General features: G+C 32.4%; 2 protein-coding genes and 1 long non-coding RNA gene across 8 annotated transcripts; 2 read left to right on the top strand and 1 right to left on the bottom strand.

Annotated features, from left to right (window-relative positions):
* Nucleotides 1-369: 369 nt before the first annotated feature.
* LOC122636868 (cyclin-A2) lies at nt 370-4,673 on the top strand. The gene is made up of 6 exons (XM_043828523.1): nt 370-743; nt 985-1,458; nt 1,582-1,805; nt 1,890-2,094; nt 2,166-2,413; nt 2,500-4,673. Exons 1-6 carry the CDS (start codon nt 582-584, stop codon nt 2,570-2,572), a joined length of 1,386 nt encoding a protein of 461 aa, XP_043684458.1. The 5' UTR covers nt 370-581; the 3' UTR covers nt 2,573-4,673.
* LOC122636866 (tight junction protein ZO-2) lies at nt 4,380-19,705 on the bottom strand. Of its 6 annotated transcripts, none has more exons than XM_043828516.1 (17): nt 19,225-19,700; nt 18,989-19,142; nt 11,980-12,149; nt 11,261-11,463; nt 10,720-11,148; nt 10,577-10,643; nt 10,338-10,488; nt 10,109-10,260; nt 9,728-10,022; nt 9,444-9,615; nt 9,136-9,361; nt 8,878-9,052; nt 7,224-7,433; nt 6,806-7,144; nt 6,497-6,738; nt 5,900-6,134; nt 4,380-5,806 (listed from the first exon to the last, which is right to left on the bottom strand). In XM_043828516.1, the coding sequence occupies exons 1-17, from the start codon at nt 19,299-19,301 to the stop codon at nt 5,384-5,386; spliced, it is 3,720 nt and encodes a 1,239-aa protein (XP_043684451.1). In that variant the 5' UTR covers nt 19,302-19,700; the 3' UTR covers nt 4,380-5,383. The 6 variants fall into 6 exon arrangements, with proteins under 6 accessions (XP_043684451.1, XP_043684450.1, XP_043684452.1 ...); XM_043828515.1 differs by having other exon boundaries at nt 5,900-6,137; nt 19,225-19,697; XM_043828519.1 differs by having other exon boundaries at nt 5,682-5,824; nt 5,900-6,137; nt 19,225-19,703.
* Nucleotides 7,874-8,706, top strand: LOC122636872. Its single transcript, XR_006329088.1, has 3 exons — nt 7,874-8,057; nt 8,136-8,323; nt 8,426-8,706. It is a non-coding gene; the product is annotated as an uncharacterized LOC122636872 (long non-coding RNA).
* Nucleotides 19,706-20,071: the final 366 nt, after the last annotated feature.

Raw genomic sequence — 20,071 nt, 5'->3', positions numbered from 1 at the left:
TAAATTTGATAGGAGTATGCCTTTTGGATTCTTTAATACACGATCTATTTACATGTAAATATTACGAATATATACTGAGCTTGACAAAAACTTTATAATATCTTTAATACATAACATAATATCTTTAAATAATAATATCATACTACGGCTTACGGATTTGAACTTTTTCAAATATAAAAAATGAAATGATACAATTAACAGAACGTTGAAAACTTACTTTTATGTCAGTGATTCCAACCTTCCTTCGTAGTAATTTTAGGAATATAACTTTTGAAATATAATACGCGATTGGTCGATGAAATTGCTTAAATTTTGACGTCTACCTGATTGGTGCATTTGAGTAACGCTTGTGGTAACGTATTGCCAGCTGTTGGTGTTACGTTTGTTTGAAAATCAAACGGCAACTGAAGTTTGTTGGTTTGCTTGGAAATCCGTTTACTGCAATGCATGTACGACTGTAAATAATATTCGGATATTAAGTATAAGCGGGCACACGTCGTGTCTGAAGCCAGAAGATCATCAGGAACGACAAAAGTAAATTAGATTTATTTTATTTTTGTCGGAAAATTGTCTAATAAACAATGGCTACGATTCGAGTGCACGAGGATCAAGAAAACCGCATTGCCGATATCTTTCGTGGTAAAGAAAATATCGTTGTGCCCGCTCAAAATCAAGTTCTGCAACAAACAAAACGTGCGGTTTTGGGTGTTTTGCATAATAACTGCCATCGAATTGTTAAAACAGTATGTATTTTATTTGTGCTAATTTTTTTGTCCTTTTCTTTTTCATCCTTATTCCCGGCATTATAACTGAAACATTTCAATCGATCTAATCAATAAAATTATGTAATTACCCGTTAGTCTTGTTGCATAATGTATATATAATTAAATGTTTTCCATTCCTAATTGAATAATTTTTTAATACAGTTTTATAATTACATTTCATTAGGCATTTAAGCTTTGTTTGTTACTTGGCCATTTGTAGGATATCTGCAAAGATGAAAAGCATCCAAAAGCAAAATCTATTGTGACAGTGCCATTTGAACCATTTAAAATTTATGAGGATAAAAAGGATGAACCTGCCTTTAAAGTTTATGAAGATAAATTGGAAGAAGAAACTTCTGTTGTACTTAGGGATTCGAAAGAAGAGAGAGAAATAGTAACAAAACAAGAAGTGACTGTTCAGTCTGAACAAAAAAAGCCGAGGTTAGACATAAATTCGTTATCTATTAACGATTTGCCAGTATTTTGCAACAATCTTCAAGAGATAATAAAAAGCAAGCAAGATGATGCTTTGCCGCAAGGTAGCCCAATGTCATTGGAAAAATCTCTTTTGTTCCCAAATTCTTCGAAGAAAGATAACAGAACAAATAAGGAATCATCTAGAGAACTTAGAATTAATTTCTTTGATGTAGAAGAATATAGGGCAGATATATATAGTTATTTACGTGTTGCAGAGGTATGTACAGTATTAGTTAAAATAGTATAATATGTACTACGATACATATATATATATATGCATATATCAAAATAATTCAGTAAAGACTGAAAAATTTTGATATAGTTATGTAATTTTGTATAGAGACAACATAGACCAAAACCTGGTTACATGAAAAAACAACCAGATATAACGTATTTAATGAGGTTGATATTAGTAGACTGGCTTGTTGAAGTAGCGGAAGAATATCGATTACAAACAGAAACATTGTATTTGGCTGTTTCTTATATAGATAGATTCTTATCATATATGAGTGTCGTTCGAGCAAAGTTGCAGCTCGTTGGTACTGCTGCTATGTTTATAGCTGCGTAAGTTTGATCAGTACATGGTTTAATGAATTTTAAAATGTATTGTAAAAATAAGAGAAATAAGTGTTTTTCTTTGTGTTACAGAAAATATGAAGAAATTTATCCACCAGATGTTGGTGAGTTTGTATATATTACGGATGATACATATACCAAGAAACAGGTATTGCGAATGGAGCATTTGATTTTAAGGGTATTATCCTTCGATCTTACTGTACCAACACCTCTGGCATTTCTTAAAGATTATTGCATTAGTAATAATCTGTCAGAAAAGATAAAATTTTTAGCAATGGTAAGCATGATTTCTATATATAATTAAGTCTGTATTCCCATAGAGTGATTTAAATTTGTATGAATTTTCAGTACTTGTGTGAATTATCTTTACTTGAAGCTGATCCATATCTGCAATATTTACCCAGTCATTTAGCTGCATCTGCAATAGCACTTGCACGACATACATTGCAAGAAGAAACATGGCCACATGAATTGGAATTATCAACAGGTTATAGCTTACATGAACTTAAAGAATGTATTTCTCACCTGAATAAAACGTTTCATAATGCATCTAATATTCAGCAACAAGCGATACAAGAAAAATATAAAAGCAGCAAGTAAATACAAATGATAACTATCGTTAGAGTTGTACGCGAGGTATTTTGTTGTTAATTTCTTATATTTCTTTCATTATGTTTTATAGATATGGACATGTAGCTCTTTTACTGCCACGTAGTACTGAAGCTTTGGTATATGAAGATGAAGAAAGTGCATAGAGAAATCTGTTAAAACACAGTTTCACTGAATAATATTATAAACTTATACATAATTAACGAACCTCCCGTAATAAAGTCCACGTTCTGAAAAAGTTACAAGGAGGGAATAGGGCAAGACTGATTAACTATTCCGCAAATGGAAATATCGATTGCTAGCATTATTTAATATGTTCGATTCGCGTACTCTCTCTGGCTAAGCGAACATATTAACTTTACATATTCCATACTACGCCACTATGAATAAGTGTTAACTATTGTGGCCAAACTTTAATGACTGTTTTCCGAGCTTCATCATTATATTAACGAGGAAGCTCTGCATTACGTTATCTAGAAATGGTATTTTTATAAGTGTTTTTTAGATAATTCTTAACCAAACACACTTGCTATTCAAAATACGTATGTCCAAAATTTTATTGCCAGTGAACTGTAATAAGAATAAGAATTGTAAGAGTAATAACTGTATTTATTAAATGAACATTATATTATTTGATACATATTGTTGCAGTTGCAACATGTCATTTAAATATCTGTAAAATTTATTGCAACAAATTTTCTATACTGTACAGTTATTTATTTACAATGCTATAAGTACTTTAACTCAGAATTTATATACTTTGCATGATTAAATTTTGACAAAAGGACGACTTCCGCATCTATCTATGCATTTTTTCGTTCAGGTACTTTGTAGGTCATGTCTGTACAAAGAAAATCTTTTAATGTTTGCTTCTTCTATGTTTCATGATGTAATATATTACATATTACACTCCAAATATTGATCAAATGATAACAGGATGATAACAGAATACTTTATGAAAGTATAGCATCCAAATGTTTATTAAAATTAATAATATTTTGCACCAAAATATCCTAACTTTACAATATATATTATATACAACATGATCTATGTAAACGTGTTTTCGACATCTAAAACTGCCCAAGTATTCCCTTCAATGTGTATGTACAAACGAAAATCTGTGCTGTTATAAACTTGCAAGTAAAAACGTCAAATGATTTTATATTACTATCGTAATACATTAAATTTTCTGTATGTAAAAATGAATCTCTCTCTACTCTATGCTATTTTAAATATCATTAATATTTGCACAAGCAAGAAACGGAATGATTTATGCAGTAATGTTATTGTACTTAAAAAATGACAACGTCTTCTTCACGATATATGAACACGACAGTAAAATATTTTTATTATGTAATTTAACTGCAAAAATTATACTTATAATTGGTCCAATATGCATGACTGCATATTCAAATAACATTACGCAAGATGTCTACGTAGGTTATTAACTATATTTTATACAAGACGCACATTTACTTATGCAACTGTTTGAATTCATTTTAACAGAGTATGCGTTATATAATTCATATTCTACTACCTTTGCTATTCATTTCATCAGTAGAAGATGTTTAAAAATTGTATGATATTAACAAAATTCAATACGAAGAAGTGAAAATTTTATTTTAAATAATTAATGTAAAAAAAGAAGCGAAAAATTAGTGTGTAGAATTTATTATTTTTTTTCTTGTAAATTATTTGAAATAAGAAATTTTAAAAGCACTCTGTACTATTTCACATTGACGACGAATATATCTAATAATTTAGAGATCTAATTATTATTTTTGACACTCTCTCTTTACCTATTTTTTGTTTCAAATAATAATAGATATGTATTTATATGAAATGAGCGGTAACGCGATTAAATGGAAGAATGTCCTTTTAATTAATTAGCATGTGTACAACGGATATAAATATATATCAGCTTGAATGTAAGAAACTCAATACAATAAATGATAAATATTAAAATAGAATTTATTTACGAAAGGAGAAAGAAGTTATTGTTGCGAAAATAGTACATTTCTATAAGAGAACTACTAAATAGATGGGAACAGTCAGGGGTTGTATCGAATTCGTTATTTCTGATTTAATCAATTCTCTTTCAAATATAAAAGAAACAATACAATGTCAGCAATTATCAGCTGATATTAGTGGCCAGTTATTATCGACACTATGTAATACAATTGTTTTTTATCAATTTAAACATCTAAACAGAATAAATCATTTTAATACTTGTCGGAGAATAATTAATTTTTGGTTTATTTTTTTTCTCTAATCTTATAAATTTTAATGGTTTTATTTATCTATAATTTTTGAATACAACAATATATATTTATGCGATCATTCAATATATTATAAAAATGATGATCCATATAAGAGATAATTACTTCATTATTTCAGTTTGTATATTTTATCATAAGAAAAACTGATTTCTCTTTGGAAGAATATATATGATTTTTCATCTTGAATTTTAGATTCAAAATAAATAAACATATAAAACTTGTGTACATAGAGTATAATGATTATCTGTCTCTCGATGTTATTTTAATTATATCACATGTCATAGTTTTTCATATATAATTAGTTTATCATTTAAATGCAATAACAATCAATGTGATAGACATTATCATTTGAAATATTCCATTATTCCGTACATTATAATAAAATACAAATCGATTTTCAATTATCTATCAAAGCAGACACTATCGCACCATACTTTAATCTATAGTTTATTACATATTATGTAAACCAAGTGTATATAAAATACATAGCTAACTATTTTTTCGCCAATCTTTATACAGAGGTAGTTTTAAGGCAGATGGTTTTCTACATTTATATCATTGTGTGATTCTTGTAATTATTATTATTTATAACGGTACAATTTATATTTATCTATTATATGGGAACAAAAATTAGAATTTCAGTGAATTACAGTAGATATTAAAAATCTATACTGTAGTTTACCTAATATTATAATGATGTACGGGTTTCCGATAAAGTTCAAAGGCACTACCTCTTTGTTCCCTGCTTCCAGCTAAATCTAAACCATTAGGTTCTCTATTGTGAGTAGAATTTCCAGAAGCATAAGTTTGACTTCCACTTCCATGACTGTTATTATGATTGAAACCATTATGATTGATGTTGTTCCGATTATGCGTGGAATTAAGATTGATCTGACCAGCACTATTTGAATGAGAATGAGAAGTCACAGGAGGACTAGAGTGAGGATGAGTATGACTCAGGCTATGACTATGTATTGGCGGAGTTATGTGGCTGTGATTATGATGCGAATTTACTGGGTTATTTTCGTTATGACGAGTGGGAGGTGGAATATTATAATAATACTGACTGTTGTTGCGTCTAACGTTGCTATTATTTTCTACCTAAAAGGAAGTAGAAAACTATAAGTTTTTATTATTATTATTATTATTATTTTTCATTTAATAATATCATAATATTGCAATATTCTCTCTTACTCCATTATGCACGTGTGAAGTGGCAATAGAATAACTTTTCGTGTGCTGATAAGCATTGTTTCCATTGTTCCCATTGTTTCCATTGTTTCCATTATTGCCATTATTTCCACTATTTTCATCTCCTACTAAAGTTGTTTGTGGTGGCCTGTAATTCTTGGGCTTTGGCGGTGGTATAGGTTTGTATGATCCTCCTGGCTTATTTTGTGGAATTGATATTGGTTTATAGTCTGTGGTCCTGCTATAATGTACAAAGCAAAGTTTCTAGCTTACTTAGGTGCAGGAAAGACAGGAAATTAGATGATCAAGGATGTTTGAATTTAAACTAAAGTATCTCTACTAGATATATATATTCTACAAGCTCTTCTTAATGGACGAGGTGTTCTTGCCACCATCCTACAGAAAAAGAATGTTCATATATATATTTACATACATACATATATTATATATATATATACATATGTATATATTATATATATACACATATATATATCCATATCATTTCTATGTGATATATTCTAGATGAATCTAAACAACTTTTATACTAAAGAAATTGCTTTGTTATTCCACAAAGAAATTTTTTTAAACACATTCTCTTACCTATATTTGGCATAATCTGTTCTAGTAGCTTGAGGTTCTTGTGTAGCTACAGGTTGAGCTGTAGATCTTGTAAATCTATATGGATCATGAGCTCTAGCTGACATCCCACTACTTTTTAAATCATCAGGTACATTGGGGCCTAGACGATTCGTCGATGTGTTAAGATTCACACCAGCATAACTTGAATTCCCATTAGTATTATTATTATATGAGTCATATGAAGACATACTATCATAACTTCCCTATAAATATATACAAAGGTAATATGAATTTTAAAAGTTCATTAATATCAATATTGAAGAAACTTACTGTTTTTGTTTGTGTCCTTTCAAGAGATGACGTAGCATTTACTTTATGAGGCGATGCATTTATATAGTTTCCAACGTCCAAGACAGAATCAGTTTTGTTAATGAGCCTTTCTTGCGTCGAACGCACCGTCCCTCGTGTCGTTTGATTTGTTGGTTTAATATTTCGATCGATCCGGGGTGGTAGATCCGGAGGACTATGATGTGGAGATCTAGGTTCGAATGAAGTACCAAGATATTCAGGAGAACCAGATTGATTACTTGTTTGTCCTGATAAAGAGAAACCATATTTGCTATCTCCAGCACCTCCTTGTGATCTTCTTTTATGTTGTTCAAAAGATTGCTAAAAAAAAAAATGTGTTCTTTATAATTACATAATCACATTTTTTACAGCATAAGAAATATTAGAAATTTGCACTTACTTGATAATTTGTAGAATATGGAGGAGGTGCGGTTGTATCATCTTGCGTAGCAATACTTGGATCTGAACTACTCTTCAAGCGTATAGGTGGACCCAATGTCCCAGGAAGCGCAGGTGCAGGGCTTAATTCCAGATCACTCTCCGGAGAGGAAGCGTAGGAGAGGCGAGAAGTCATCGGGAATAGGAAGTCATCCGAGAGGGCTTCTTCCGGCTACGATCATAGGACACAAAGGACAAAACATTACATGAACATTACATGAACATTACATGACACTTTCAGTGTATTTATAGTAGCAAAATTTAATAGAATTATGGCAGGTATGTAAACATAAAATGTATTTAGTCGATGAGTATACTTTTTTTAGATAGTGCATTGTTAGTATTATATGGTAACATATATTATAAATATTGTATAAATTTGTGAAATAAATTTTTGTGCAATATAATTTAATATTTAATATAACAGAATATATATATATATATATATATATATATATATAATTCTCTAAAAAAAGATATTGTTTAAATTAAAAATATAATCATATATAACATTCAAACAAAAGATTTGGATTTATAAAGTAATATTTATATATTACTTTCTTTGTTCATAGGCAGCAAAAAAATACACACATATCTACAAATATACAGGCCATTAATATGTATGTATTAATCTGTAATATAATAATAAAGATAGAGATTATGCAATGGTTAAGATCTATAAATATATACATAGATCTAATTTTATTAATATATTAATTCATGAGAAAAATTTGGGCATTTCATATTACATTCATAATTTTGTGTTAAATTCGTATTATAAAGTTATTTTCTGATTGTGAGTAATATATCATTAGTTTAATATTATCAATTTTTATAAGTACATGCTTGTTAAAATTTAATTCTGATGTTATAGTGTTTGTGGCACATAAAGACACTGTATCCAATAATTTATATAAACGATTATAAACAAAGACCTTAACATATGTTGACAAAGACTTAACAAATAAATTTGTGTTAAAAGTTATTTATGTTATTTGGAGGGAATACTTGGGCTTTATATGTAGCCGAAAAATTGCTCACGGATGACATCTGAAGCATTAGGTAAGGACATAAGTGATGCATGATTTTCCATAAGAGAGGAATAGCAATAAGGTGATAGGAAGGTATTATTCTTATTTTGATCATAGCATACTTTATCTTCAGGATGTGACATGAGAGGAGATTGTGGAGAATATGAATGGTAAGATGGAAGGTATAGATCTGACACCATATATCGGCTACATATTGGCTACAATTAACAGACTTATTATTTAAACACAAACCTTCTTGATCAAGTATATCTTCGATATAATAAATTTTTGAATCGATTTCATAAATATGCCCATTTCATAAAATTTGTCAATGTCAGTTTTAATTTTCTAATTATAAATATATATGTATATATAGACATTTTCTATTTTATTCTCTATTATTAGTTTGATTTTGACAGCTGATTACATTATAAAAATGATGTTAATGTATTTAAACATCATTTTTCTCTTATGATATATCTGACAATAACAAATATGAACATCTTGTTACAGACAAGGATTTAAATAATAATTAATATCAATTCATTGATGAAGAAAAAAAAAAATGCGAACATTAAATAGTACCTTTGTTTGGCTCATCCATAACGATCCCTGTTGCTGACGATCTATCAATTCTCTAAGTTTTCGATACCAAGCTTCAGGAGTCGTCAGTGTGATAACAGCGCTAAATATATGTCCCCAAATTTTATCCAACTTCTGACATTGTTCTAAAAGCTTTTTGCTACTTTTGTGCGCTGATCTATGGATATTAAAGGAGAAACGACATAAGCAATGCAAGTACACACATACACACCCACACACTTAATTATTTAGCAAACTTACTTGGGAATACCTGCTCTCATTTCCTTAATAACTTGTTTTGTTTCAGCTTTTAAAAATATCACAATGGGATAAAACTGGGCATAATTTAACCGATCTACAGCATTCGGAGTAATATCCAATAGAGCATGTTTTCCTCTGTCCATTACTTCTCTGATGGCACTCAAACGAATTATACCCGATGATTTTGTATTTTTATTACCGCTCTCTTCCATTTGACTTTCCATTTCTACAAACGCAAACATCTCTTAGGTCATTATGATGTACGATATATATTATGAAAATTTCACGACTCACTTTGATTTACTCACGTGGGGAAGTAAATTTGTCGGGAAAATCCTTAAGTAATTTTTCTCTACCAAGATCTGCGACAGGACCAAAAAGTACAACCGGTCTAACAAACCCAGGATGTCGAAGAATGACTCGTTCATAAGCTGGAAATTTACTGACACTGTCGGAGAATACCACATCGTCCCAATGATCCTAAATAATTAAAAAAAAAAGCGAAGAAAATATTAGATAATAAAGCAAGCTATCATAGAGAAAAAAAAAAAGAAAACTTCGAATCGGAATTACAAATTAATGATATTCTTACCCTTCCCAGAGATTTTGAACGTCTATGACTACTTCTTCTTCTCCTAAAGAAGCTACCTCTACTCTCGCTAGCACTTAGTTCCTTCTTCGTGGCATTGAATTGTGCAGTAGCAAGTTCTTCGGCGCGTGCTTTGTTTGGAATAATACCTTTCTGTACTTCTTGGTTGTTTCTACCAATTCGGAATACCTGCCAAGAACCTACGACTCCGTTATGAAGAGTGTCTACTACATGAAAGACATCGCCACTGCGAAAGCTCATCTCTCCCTTTTCAGGTTGTTCGTAATGAAAATGTGTCCTGATAAAATATTAACATTTTTCATTAAATACTATGTTTCCATAATTTAAACACGTTTAAATTATGAAATAAACGACGGGGCGTACTTGATGTGAAACGAATCACCTCTACCAGACGCAACTATTTGATCGTATTCCTGACGTCGATGCTGCACGATCAGATCGATTTGCTCTTGAAGACTAAGAAGAAATAGTACCGCTTCCTCTCTGGTTACACCTTTCATATCCATGTCATTTACCTATTTAATCATTGCAACAAAATATCAATGTGAAATATTCAATTTTTAAAACAGGATCGATGTTCTCGAATACTTACCTTTAAAATTTTATCACCCGGTTGAAGACCTTGAAGAGAAGCCGGACTTCCAGCTTGAACCGCCGTTACAAAAACGCCAGTTTCATTTCCTCCGCACAATCGGACCCCTACCGAACCTTCTTTTTGGAAAGTAATGAATCGAGGATCCGGCCTGGTTCGAATAAAATTTTCATTTAGTATCATTCGTTCGATTAAGTATTAACAAATTTAACATGATCTTTGTAACTAGTAAAACTTACATTGGTTGTTTCGTTCGCTGTGTAATAGAATCCTCGTCATACATCTGTCTTCGCGAACTATAATAATCTATAAAAATAAAATATATTTATATAATCGATAATTTTATATTGTATATTCACATTTGTAAACGTTAATTTTATACCTTCGGGTCTTGGCGGAGGTGGCCTAGGTGGATCTACCGTTGGTGTCGCTGGTAAATCCAATTGACTCAAAGAAACGTCCATTAAAGGACCTCTTGAACGTCCTCTTGGAACCAAATTACTTTTATCTTCCAATGGTTGTCTCGTTGGTGGTGGAACATACAAGTTTTGACTGCTATAGCTCGCACCGGATAAATACTCGCCGCTATCAGTCTTAACTTGTTGTTGAACTTGACAACACGAAGAATCTCTGGTAATTACAATGGACAATCGATCCTTACATTGATCCATTAGCTTTCTTGCTTCCTTTAGGCTCATATTATCAGCGGCAATACCACTTATTCGCGTTAGGACATCGCCAGGCTTAACACCAATATTTTCTCGAGTCACCTCTTTCACGTATAATCGACAACCCAATACAATTCCAAAATCTACAAAAACAAATAGAAGACGTTTAAAAACGTTTCTTTTCAAACAAATCCTTTTTACTTCGACAATTGTAAGAGCAAAATTCAACAAACTCGTTATATTTCTCTCTCTTACCATCTTTTTTATTATTTCGCGTGAGCGTAAGTCGATGAGTTTGTGGAGCAGAATTGCCTGGGCAAGTTGATGAGTTCGACGAAGCTCTCCGTTTAACGACCAATAAAACGGTCGATCCAGAGTCTCGAAGAACTCGGACAGCTGCTCCATAATCGGCACCTTCTAACGATACTCCGTTTGCGGAAATGATGCGATCGTTTACCCTAAAAACACACAATCGACTTGTACTTATCATTCGTAACGTCAGCCATCATTTCTTCTACTTATGGAAACTCGATTCGCCATAAAACGAGATAACACACTGTCGTAACAATTTCTAATGTAAAACGTCTCGTGACGCACTCTACTTTCTATTATGCGTTTACGATCGATAATCTAATTAAAACTAGGCATATACAATCAGAGAAACATCGATATCCTTATCGAACGTTTCGCAACGTTTCAAATATCGCGGCAAAAACAAAAGAAAATTATTTGGCGCGTTATTCGAGAAAATGGCGTCCAATTGAACGCTTCATAGAACGACCAAGAAAGAAGACATTAAACCAAGAGAGCCTCGAGAAACGCTTTCTTTTTTTTTTCCTTTTTTTTTTTTTCTTTTCTTTCTTTTCTTTTTCTTTTTTTGCGTTCAAGATGAAAGAGCTTGGCAGAGAGTTGATGCCTCCGGCTAGACTGAATCTTTCTTGTAATTCTTTTTCTCCTTAAGAAACACTACTCACTGCAACTTTCCTTCCGCAGGTCCGGCCTTCAAAACGTCGGAGATTGCAATAGCTGGGTCACCATTGGTAAAATGTGGATTATCACGACCACCAGATACAGCGATTCCAAAACCATATCCTGGGACTCTGGTAACGGTGACTTGATGAATCTCCCATCCTCTATCTCCGGTCTGAGAAAAAAAGATCAAAGAAAATTTGTCGTTTGGATTATTATCGGTATAAAAAATGTCTACCTTATCTCCTAAATAACCTTTCATCCGATAAACGAGGTAAAAGCGACAAAAAATTAAATGTTGTAAAATATTAAATCTCGACACAGCCCGTTAAGCAGGAATAACGCGTTAAATTCGTGGGAGTTTCTTTAATATATCGCTGAACTACGGTATGATTTACGAAGCGTTGAAAAGAGTCATATAATAAGAGACTTTCTTCGAAGAAAAATTCAAAGAGTATCGTCTGACACAGGATGGCTCTTATATACTCTAAGAGCATATAATACTATTCCTGGAACTCGATAGAACGTTGACAGTATTCAGAACGGACCGTTGTCCTAGTTGGATGTTTTTTTTTTCTTTCTTTTTTCTTTTTCTTTTTTCTCTTTTTCTTTCCAATCGGTACACATCGGTATGCTAATGGTAAGAAAATTCCTTAAAAAGTTTCACGCAGTGAAATAGCGGAGGTAGTAACATAGACGTATATAGTTAAGTACATAGGATAAGTCTCTTTCTAAATTGCAAACACGAAGGTTTTCTCCTACGCGAGTATTTACGACATGCAAGGAATGCACAATGATTTACGTTCGACCAAAAGATATATAAGCCGATTATATATTGATCAATACTACTTACTGCAATTGGATCGTATTTTAATTTATGCATTTGCTAAATTACCAAAAAATCAATAAATAAATAAATTAATTAATTAATAAAAAGCATTACATTTTCGATATTTCATTCTAAAACAATTCCTATTAATTCAATATTAAAATTCTGTTCCATTTTATATCGGTATCACCAAACGTATCTTTATTACAAATAAAACATTTACTTAAGTTCATTGTAAACAATCAACTTATTTAAAATTACCGCGTAAAAATAATCCTATTGGAAAGACTAACGAAGTCCCTTCTTTGTTTCCCTTTTAAACTCGTAAACAATAGAGATCGGTCTCACGACGATTTCCTTTATTTTTCCCTCTTAAGTTAGACTTCTTTCTTATCTAATTGTAAGATCATTCCACAATTGTAATGTATTTCAATGTGAAAAGAAAGAATCTATCATGTTGAACGAAAACAGAAAATATTTCAATCTATCTATCTCGATTAATTGACTACCTGACTATCCAATCCCGACGAAGAAGTATGAAGGGGCGGATGACTCGAAGAGGAAGAATTCAATGGTGATCCTGAATTTCCAACGTGACAATTTCCATTGGTGCTACTTCCAATACCAACACCACTTTCGTTTCTATCCATCTTCGTTTATATCTGTATGTATAATTCGTGGAACTTGGATCGATGCAACAACGACAACGACACGAAGACGATAATAATGATGATGACGATGTTAAGACGTTCTTACGAATGATTCAAGAAACATGATTAACCTCTAATACCCACAATCTAATTAATTCTTTCTTCACACACACACACACACACACACACACACATACACAATATCTCTCACCCACACGATCTTGTCATTATTACAAAATATATTCCATTTACTGTGTATTTTCTATCTTTCTTAATCTTTTTTCTTTTAACAAATTTTTTCTCGTCAAAAAAGAAAAAAAAAAAAAAAAGAAAGAAAGACAAAAATAATATCACTAATCGGATGAGATGGCACTTCTTGGAAAAAATTCCAAATTCCCGCGCATTTTTTTTTTTTTTGCGTTTATCGAAATCGACTTATTCTTCAATAAGATTTCTACAAGAGATTCACACAAAAATGTTTTCGTCGTTATGATCTCGATAAATTTTACGAGAAAAATATCATATTCTTGAACGTACGCACGAAGAAATGAAATACTTTTCAAGGACACTATTCCGATTCAAGTTTATTCTTATTCTTCTGCACGTTGCTAATTGATCCTGTTTTTTCTCGATTCGCGAACCGAGCACACAACACACACGCGTGCACAACCTCATGAATATTTCTTCTCCTTTTGTTTTTATCTCTCGAATAAAAGAGATATATATATACACATCGAAGAGACTCGTGTCCAGCACACTCTCGTTTGCCTTGATACTGATCACGTTCGTTCTATGGTTTCCCTAACTTTCAACATTCCCGTTCTATTCTTTCTCTATTCTCTCTTTTTTTTTTCTTTTCTTTTTTTACGATTAATTCCATGTATCAGTGCGCATACTTCGATCTCTCCGTCGTCTTTTTTGTAGGTCCTCTTCTTAAATGATTCTTTATTTATACGATATTTAAGAAATAGTATAAAGAAATGTAAAAAAAAAGCTTCGGATACGTGAAATCTTCAGTCTTCAAATTCTCTCACTCTTTTCAGAAAGTTCGATCATCACATAAGAATAATCATCACAGTTCATTGATCCTCGCCCCCCTCTGCACTTTCTTCCAAATCGTTTCTCTTTCTTTTTCTTTCTCACACACATATACGCACACTCTCTTTCTCTTTCTTTCTCTATCCCTTAGTTCTTTATTTTTGATTCCTTTCTTTCTCTTTTCTTTTTTTTTCAAAAGATTTTCTATCTCTTAGTTTCTCTAACACTAACTCGTTTCACTCTCGACATCGTAATATAGAGATCGGCTTCTAATCGAAAATCTCTTTCTTTACAATTGAATAAAAAATAATAAAAGAGGTACAGACTTGTTCTAAGATGGTCTTCTTCGAAAGTTCGATGTGTTTATGTCGGTCTTGCCGAAGGAAACGTTCGAGAGATCTGTATCTCCTCTTCCACGCTTCATCTCCAAAGGAAGAGATATAGTACGAAGGAGTCAACGATACAAGAGAGTGAGAGAGAGAGAGAGAGAGGGAGAGAGAGAGGGAGAGAGAGGGAAGAGAGAGACAGAGAGAGAGGCAGACAGACAAACAGCAGAGACGGAGAAACAGAGAGGGAGAGAGAGAGAGAGAGAGATCGTGTGGCCACTGTCACGAAAAATCACGAATGCGTTTCTTGCTTTCTCTCCCTCTCCTTTTTTCTCTTACTCTTCGTTCTTTTCTAGTTTTAATCGGAGATCACTTTGGAATAAAACACTTTTTCTTTTCGAGCGAGTAACTTGTGAAAAGAAGTAGTAGTAAAGAGGAAGAAGAAGAAGAAGAAGAAGACGATGAAGAAGAATAATAAGAGGAGGAGGTGGAGGTGGAGGAGGAGAAGAAGAAGAAGGAAGGTAAAGGACGTCCTTTCGGGATAAGGAATCCTGGTTATACAAGCCGTGTCTTGCTTCTTCTATCGGCTGGTAGACTGGTCGTGGCAGGTCAGTTGGAGAAGGACGAGGTCGGGGTGTAGGGAAAGAGAAGGCACACAGATACACTGTGTGCGTTTAATACTCTTGAAAGAGGAGAGAGAGAGACAGACGAGAGAAACGAGAAAGCACGATATGCGGGATATGCCGGAGGAGAAGAGAAAAGAAGAGAAAAGAAAAGAAAGGGTGGGGGGTGAGAGTGAGAGAGAGCAACACCGGTTTTGCCTGCTTCAACTTGTCCGTAGTTGGCAAGACTGCAGGTAGAGGTCGGTACCTTCGAAATGGCTTTCTTCGCTTTGTATAAATGTATGTACATATTATGTATGAAAAAGTGTTAACGCACACCAGGTTGAGATGAAAGACGTTAACTCTCTGAATATGACACACCTTACACCACCAGCTGGAATGCTCTTCTCCGATATCGTACTTAGGTGTGTCCCTTCCGTGTCTCTATCTCTTTCTCTCCTTTTTATTTATTTTCTTTTTTTATATCCTTTGCATCTTCTCCAACTTCATCTCTCTTTTTACTATTTTCATCTCTAGGATCTTCTTCATAATTGATCTCTGTTAAAATCGTCTCAAGGAATTGTTGCGTTCTCGTTCATCGATGTGTAGATCTTTTTTCCTCTTTTGACGATTATCGAAATATTCGTAAGAGAAACATTCACTCGCAAGATTTTTCTTGTTTACCCACCTGCTATTTCCTGTTTCACAGATCTCAATATAATATACCTCGCAAGAAAATTCATTTGGAATACATAGGTTTCTTGGGACACAGCATGGAATGCATACGTGCCGATCCTTCCAAAGTGATGATTCACGCGGTCTCTCTCGTCAGAGCGGTAGAAAGGGAGAATGGGGAAACTACAAGAGTGGGCCGTTTAAATCACGTTGTCCGTAACTAAACTGGAATTCTCTCGCAGGTTTTACGAACTCTAGTGTACGTATACGTTTGCGAGATAGGAAACAGCAAAAGAAAAAATATAAGAATTTTTTTCGAAAATGAGAAAAGCGTTCAACACCTGACAAGAAAAAAGGAAATGTCCTTAGCAGGTCCATACGTGTATATTTTAGATGAACTCGGATCTTTTCGCAGGTAGTTTTTATTGTAAGCCGTTCACAGGTAAACGAATTTATCGCAGCAGGTAGAGTTCCTCTCCTGTCGCAGGTAAAATGATCTAGGGTAACACGAGAAGCTTTGCTTGGAGATTCTCCTTTTTCAATATGGCTCCTGTTAGACCTATACGATTCTTTTGTTTTTCTAATCTTTCATCTACCATGCACAGAGTCTAGTAACGTAAGCATAAGTGGCACGAATGTTAATTTTATTATTATTAATTTGTATTTTATTTCCTTTACATTTAATGTTAATTTATTATTATTATTGTTTGTTCAATAATGTCTCGTTTGAAACATCATTGTGTAAAATTAAAAATCTTTACTTCCTTGTCTAAGGGTAATATGGGTGATATAAAAATTCTAAATTGTATCATTGTTTCCTCATTTATTATTTTATAAAATAAGGAGAAACAATGCGTAACTTACTGAAGAGGGGAGAAGTTTAAAAGGGTTGTGATTTAGAGGATTTAGAAAGGTCATTGCTTGAAGGATTCAGAGTGGGCGTGGTTATGAGGTTCTAAGAAGGCGTGATTGGAAATGGGCGTATCCTGATGGGCGTGGTTGGAAAAGGGTATGCCTTGATGGGCGTGGTTGTGAAACACGATCTATGAGGTTTTGAGTGGAGCGTAGCTGAGTAGTAGTTCAAAGGGGCGTATTTTAGGAAGTTTGAAGGGCGTGGTCTAGAAGTTCGAAAGGGCTGAAAGTTTAAAGGAGATGCGTACAGTTGACGAAGCTTCTTCTTTTTTTTTATACTGTAATAAGCCACGCCCCTCTCCTACTCTAGTGAATCACGCCTCCTTCATCTCTCCAATAAACTTTACTCTTTTCAAACCCTGCTATAAGCAACGCCCTTTTATTCACTGCAATAATCTACGTTTTTACGCTAAAAGTAGTAATATTTTTTTCATTCTCCCATTACCCTTAAACTTACTTGAAATTCAAAATTTGAAATCTCAATGTTCGTGATAAAAAAAATTGTTTAGTAAATTGTAAGAACAAAAATTAGTCCGAAATTCGCGCTTATCTCTTTGATTTTATTTTTATTCTACTGATTTTTTCATAGCGGCATTCGTTTTATAATAGAATAGCAATATTGATATTTCTGATAAGTTCCATTTTGAAAATCATTGAAAAATTAACATAATAAATAAAATGAGTAAATACATTATAACCATAGCAAGTAACTTGCAGTATTTAAAAGGCCGAATATCCTTGAGAGGCCAAATACCTCTGTGTTGCACGTTTGCGGATCGATATCTTGCTCTTAGCTGTCGTAAGAATATGAATGCGAGTGACCGATTGTTTTTTAACTTTTAAATGAATATGAAAGAAACGATATACTCTTCGCATTCTGATCAATCGTATTGATTATTCATGAGAATAATTGATTAATATTTGCATTTCTTTATCGATCTTTTTAATTTGTGCAATACGTGAAGTTATATCAAATTTTTTTTTTCTTTTTGTTAACAAGCTTCTTAACACATTTTTATTTAACACAAATTATTTAATGCGAATTATGCATTTTTAGAATTCTATTCAAAGTTATTAATCACGATTGTATTTCTTATTCGCATTATTGATTACATTGATTAATCATTAAATTTGAGTTGAAATAAGCTTATTTATTTAATAATATAATATATTGAACATTTTTGTGTCGCAGTCTTTAGAAGAAAAATTTTTCTAATCCAACATGCGTTGTGTATGATAAAGTAATTAGAGGTGACATAAATTGGCATTATTCTTTACCTCTACTTGTCACAAGAATGCGGATGTAGCAAAGCCATAATCAGCTTATCTTGCAAGGTATACTAACGAGAGCATCAGGAAAGAAACCTTTTATTTATGTGTGAAGTTACGTTCTAGGGTCAACTTTAACTATGACGTATAAATCTATAATTTTGAAGTTTATAATATTTTCTTTTAATAGAGTCGATATCTCTCTAAGGATTTATACTATATAAAAAAGCATTAAAATTTTCATTTTTCTTAACTAAAATGATAAAAATGCATAAAAAAAAAGATAAATTTTTTATAAAAATTACTTCCTTTCTATTAATATCTAAAAAACATTTGCTGACCTTTATACAATCATTTAGAAAAACACTATAATATTCATTGTCAAGATGATAATGAAATATTCCCTCGTTATAAGAACTATTCTCAAGAAAAACGAAGGAAGCTTCTTATAATGCGACTAATTAACTTGTATTCTATTAAATTACGAGCTTCCTTGTATGTACATCCAATTAACCGTTATCTTACAAAGTCAACGTCAAATGTATAAGAAAGCAAAGGAAACGAAGCAATCGATCGGCTTATGCCAGAAATTTCTAAAAAGTGGATCTTGATCCATAAAAATTTGGGAAATCATGATTAAAATTACAAAATTATATTAAGATCAAGATTATATTACTTATCTTTAAAAAAAAAAAAATATGTTTGGAACTTACCGTGCGTTTACGTCGAGTTCGTTTTGAAGTCCTTTTATTGTCACCAAATAAAAAATCATCATTGGGAAGATGCTGCAATCCGTTGTACGTTTTCCCAACAGTTTTTTTCTTCGTCGTCACTTTTCTCGTTCTCTTGGATACCTCACGTCGTCTCCTTTTATCTCGAAACAATTTGCCAAAAATTCTCATGACTTATCGTTAACTAACACAATTTCTTGATCGTTTTTAAAACATACAAGGAACGCTGATGTAACAGCACTGATCTTCGCTCGAATATGTTCATGGCGTAGTTGAAACCAAGTTGGATTACCATACGCGTTTGGGGGCGGTTTCGATCATGGCTTATCGTACGTTGCCTGCTGTGTATATCAGATTAGCCCGCTTGCTGAATCTTCCATGTAATTCTACTTTCATCCGTATCGTATATTCAATTAATCAACAGAACACGAAGTCGTAGGGTAAAGCTGTTGGATACTATGATAGTAATTGTATATACATATATGTTTTTTTTTTAATTTTGAATAATACCAATTCAAAAATATATTCAAAAATTAATGTAACTTAATATAATGTCAAGTAGATTCTCCTATGCATATTATGTAATACATCTGTTAAATCTATATTATTTAAAATTAAAATAATAAATATATATAAATAATATATAAACAATCGCCACATATATGTTAACTAATAACTCTTGATGCCAATAATTATTTTTACATTCACTTTGAAGGAACAATGAAGGTTCAATGAACGTCCCCTCCTTTGGTAACTACGATCAGTAGGATAAATAAAAAATTAGAGGCTACGTCTTTGGTATAAAGAAAAAGCGAATGTCGTTCGAGTATAAGAATCGCGAAGAGACTAACACTAAACACATCGTTGCTCGTGCAAGCACAAGAATCGAAATAACAGAGAAGTATTAGAAGCCTTAGATGGTAGAATCGCTCATGAATGGTGTCCCTACCCTCGTTCTCTAATTATTTTCTTGTTCTACTTCATTCGAGTTCTTCCACACCTAAAAATAGATATTATTTTTAATTATATTGTATTCTCTTTTGTATATTACAAATATTTTAATTC

Source organism: Vespula pensylvanica, chromosome 24 (assembly GCF_014466175.1).
Source record: "Vespula pensylvanica isolate Volc-1 chromosome 24, ASM1446617v1, whole genome shotgun sequence".
NCBI classification, from domain to species: domain Eukaryota; kingdom Metazoa; phylum Arthropoda; class Insecta; order Hymenoptera; family Vespidae; genus Vespula; species Vespula pensylvanica.
The sequence above is the reverse complement of the archived record's forward strand: the minus strand, read 5'-3'. Positions and strand labels throughout refer to the sequence as shown.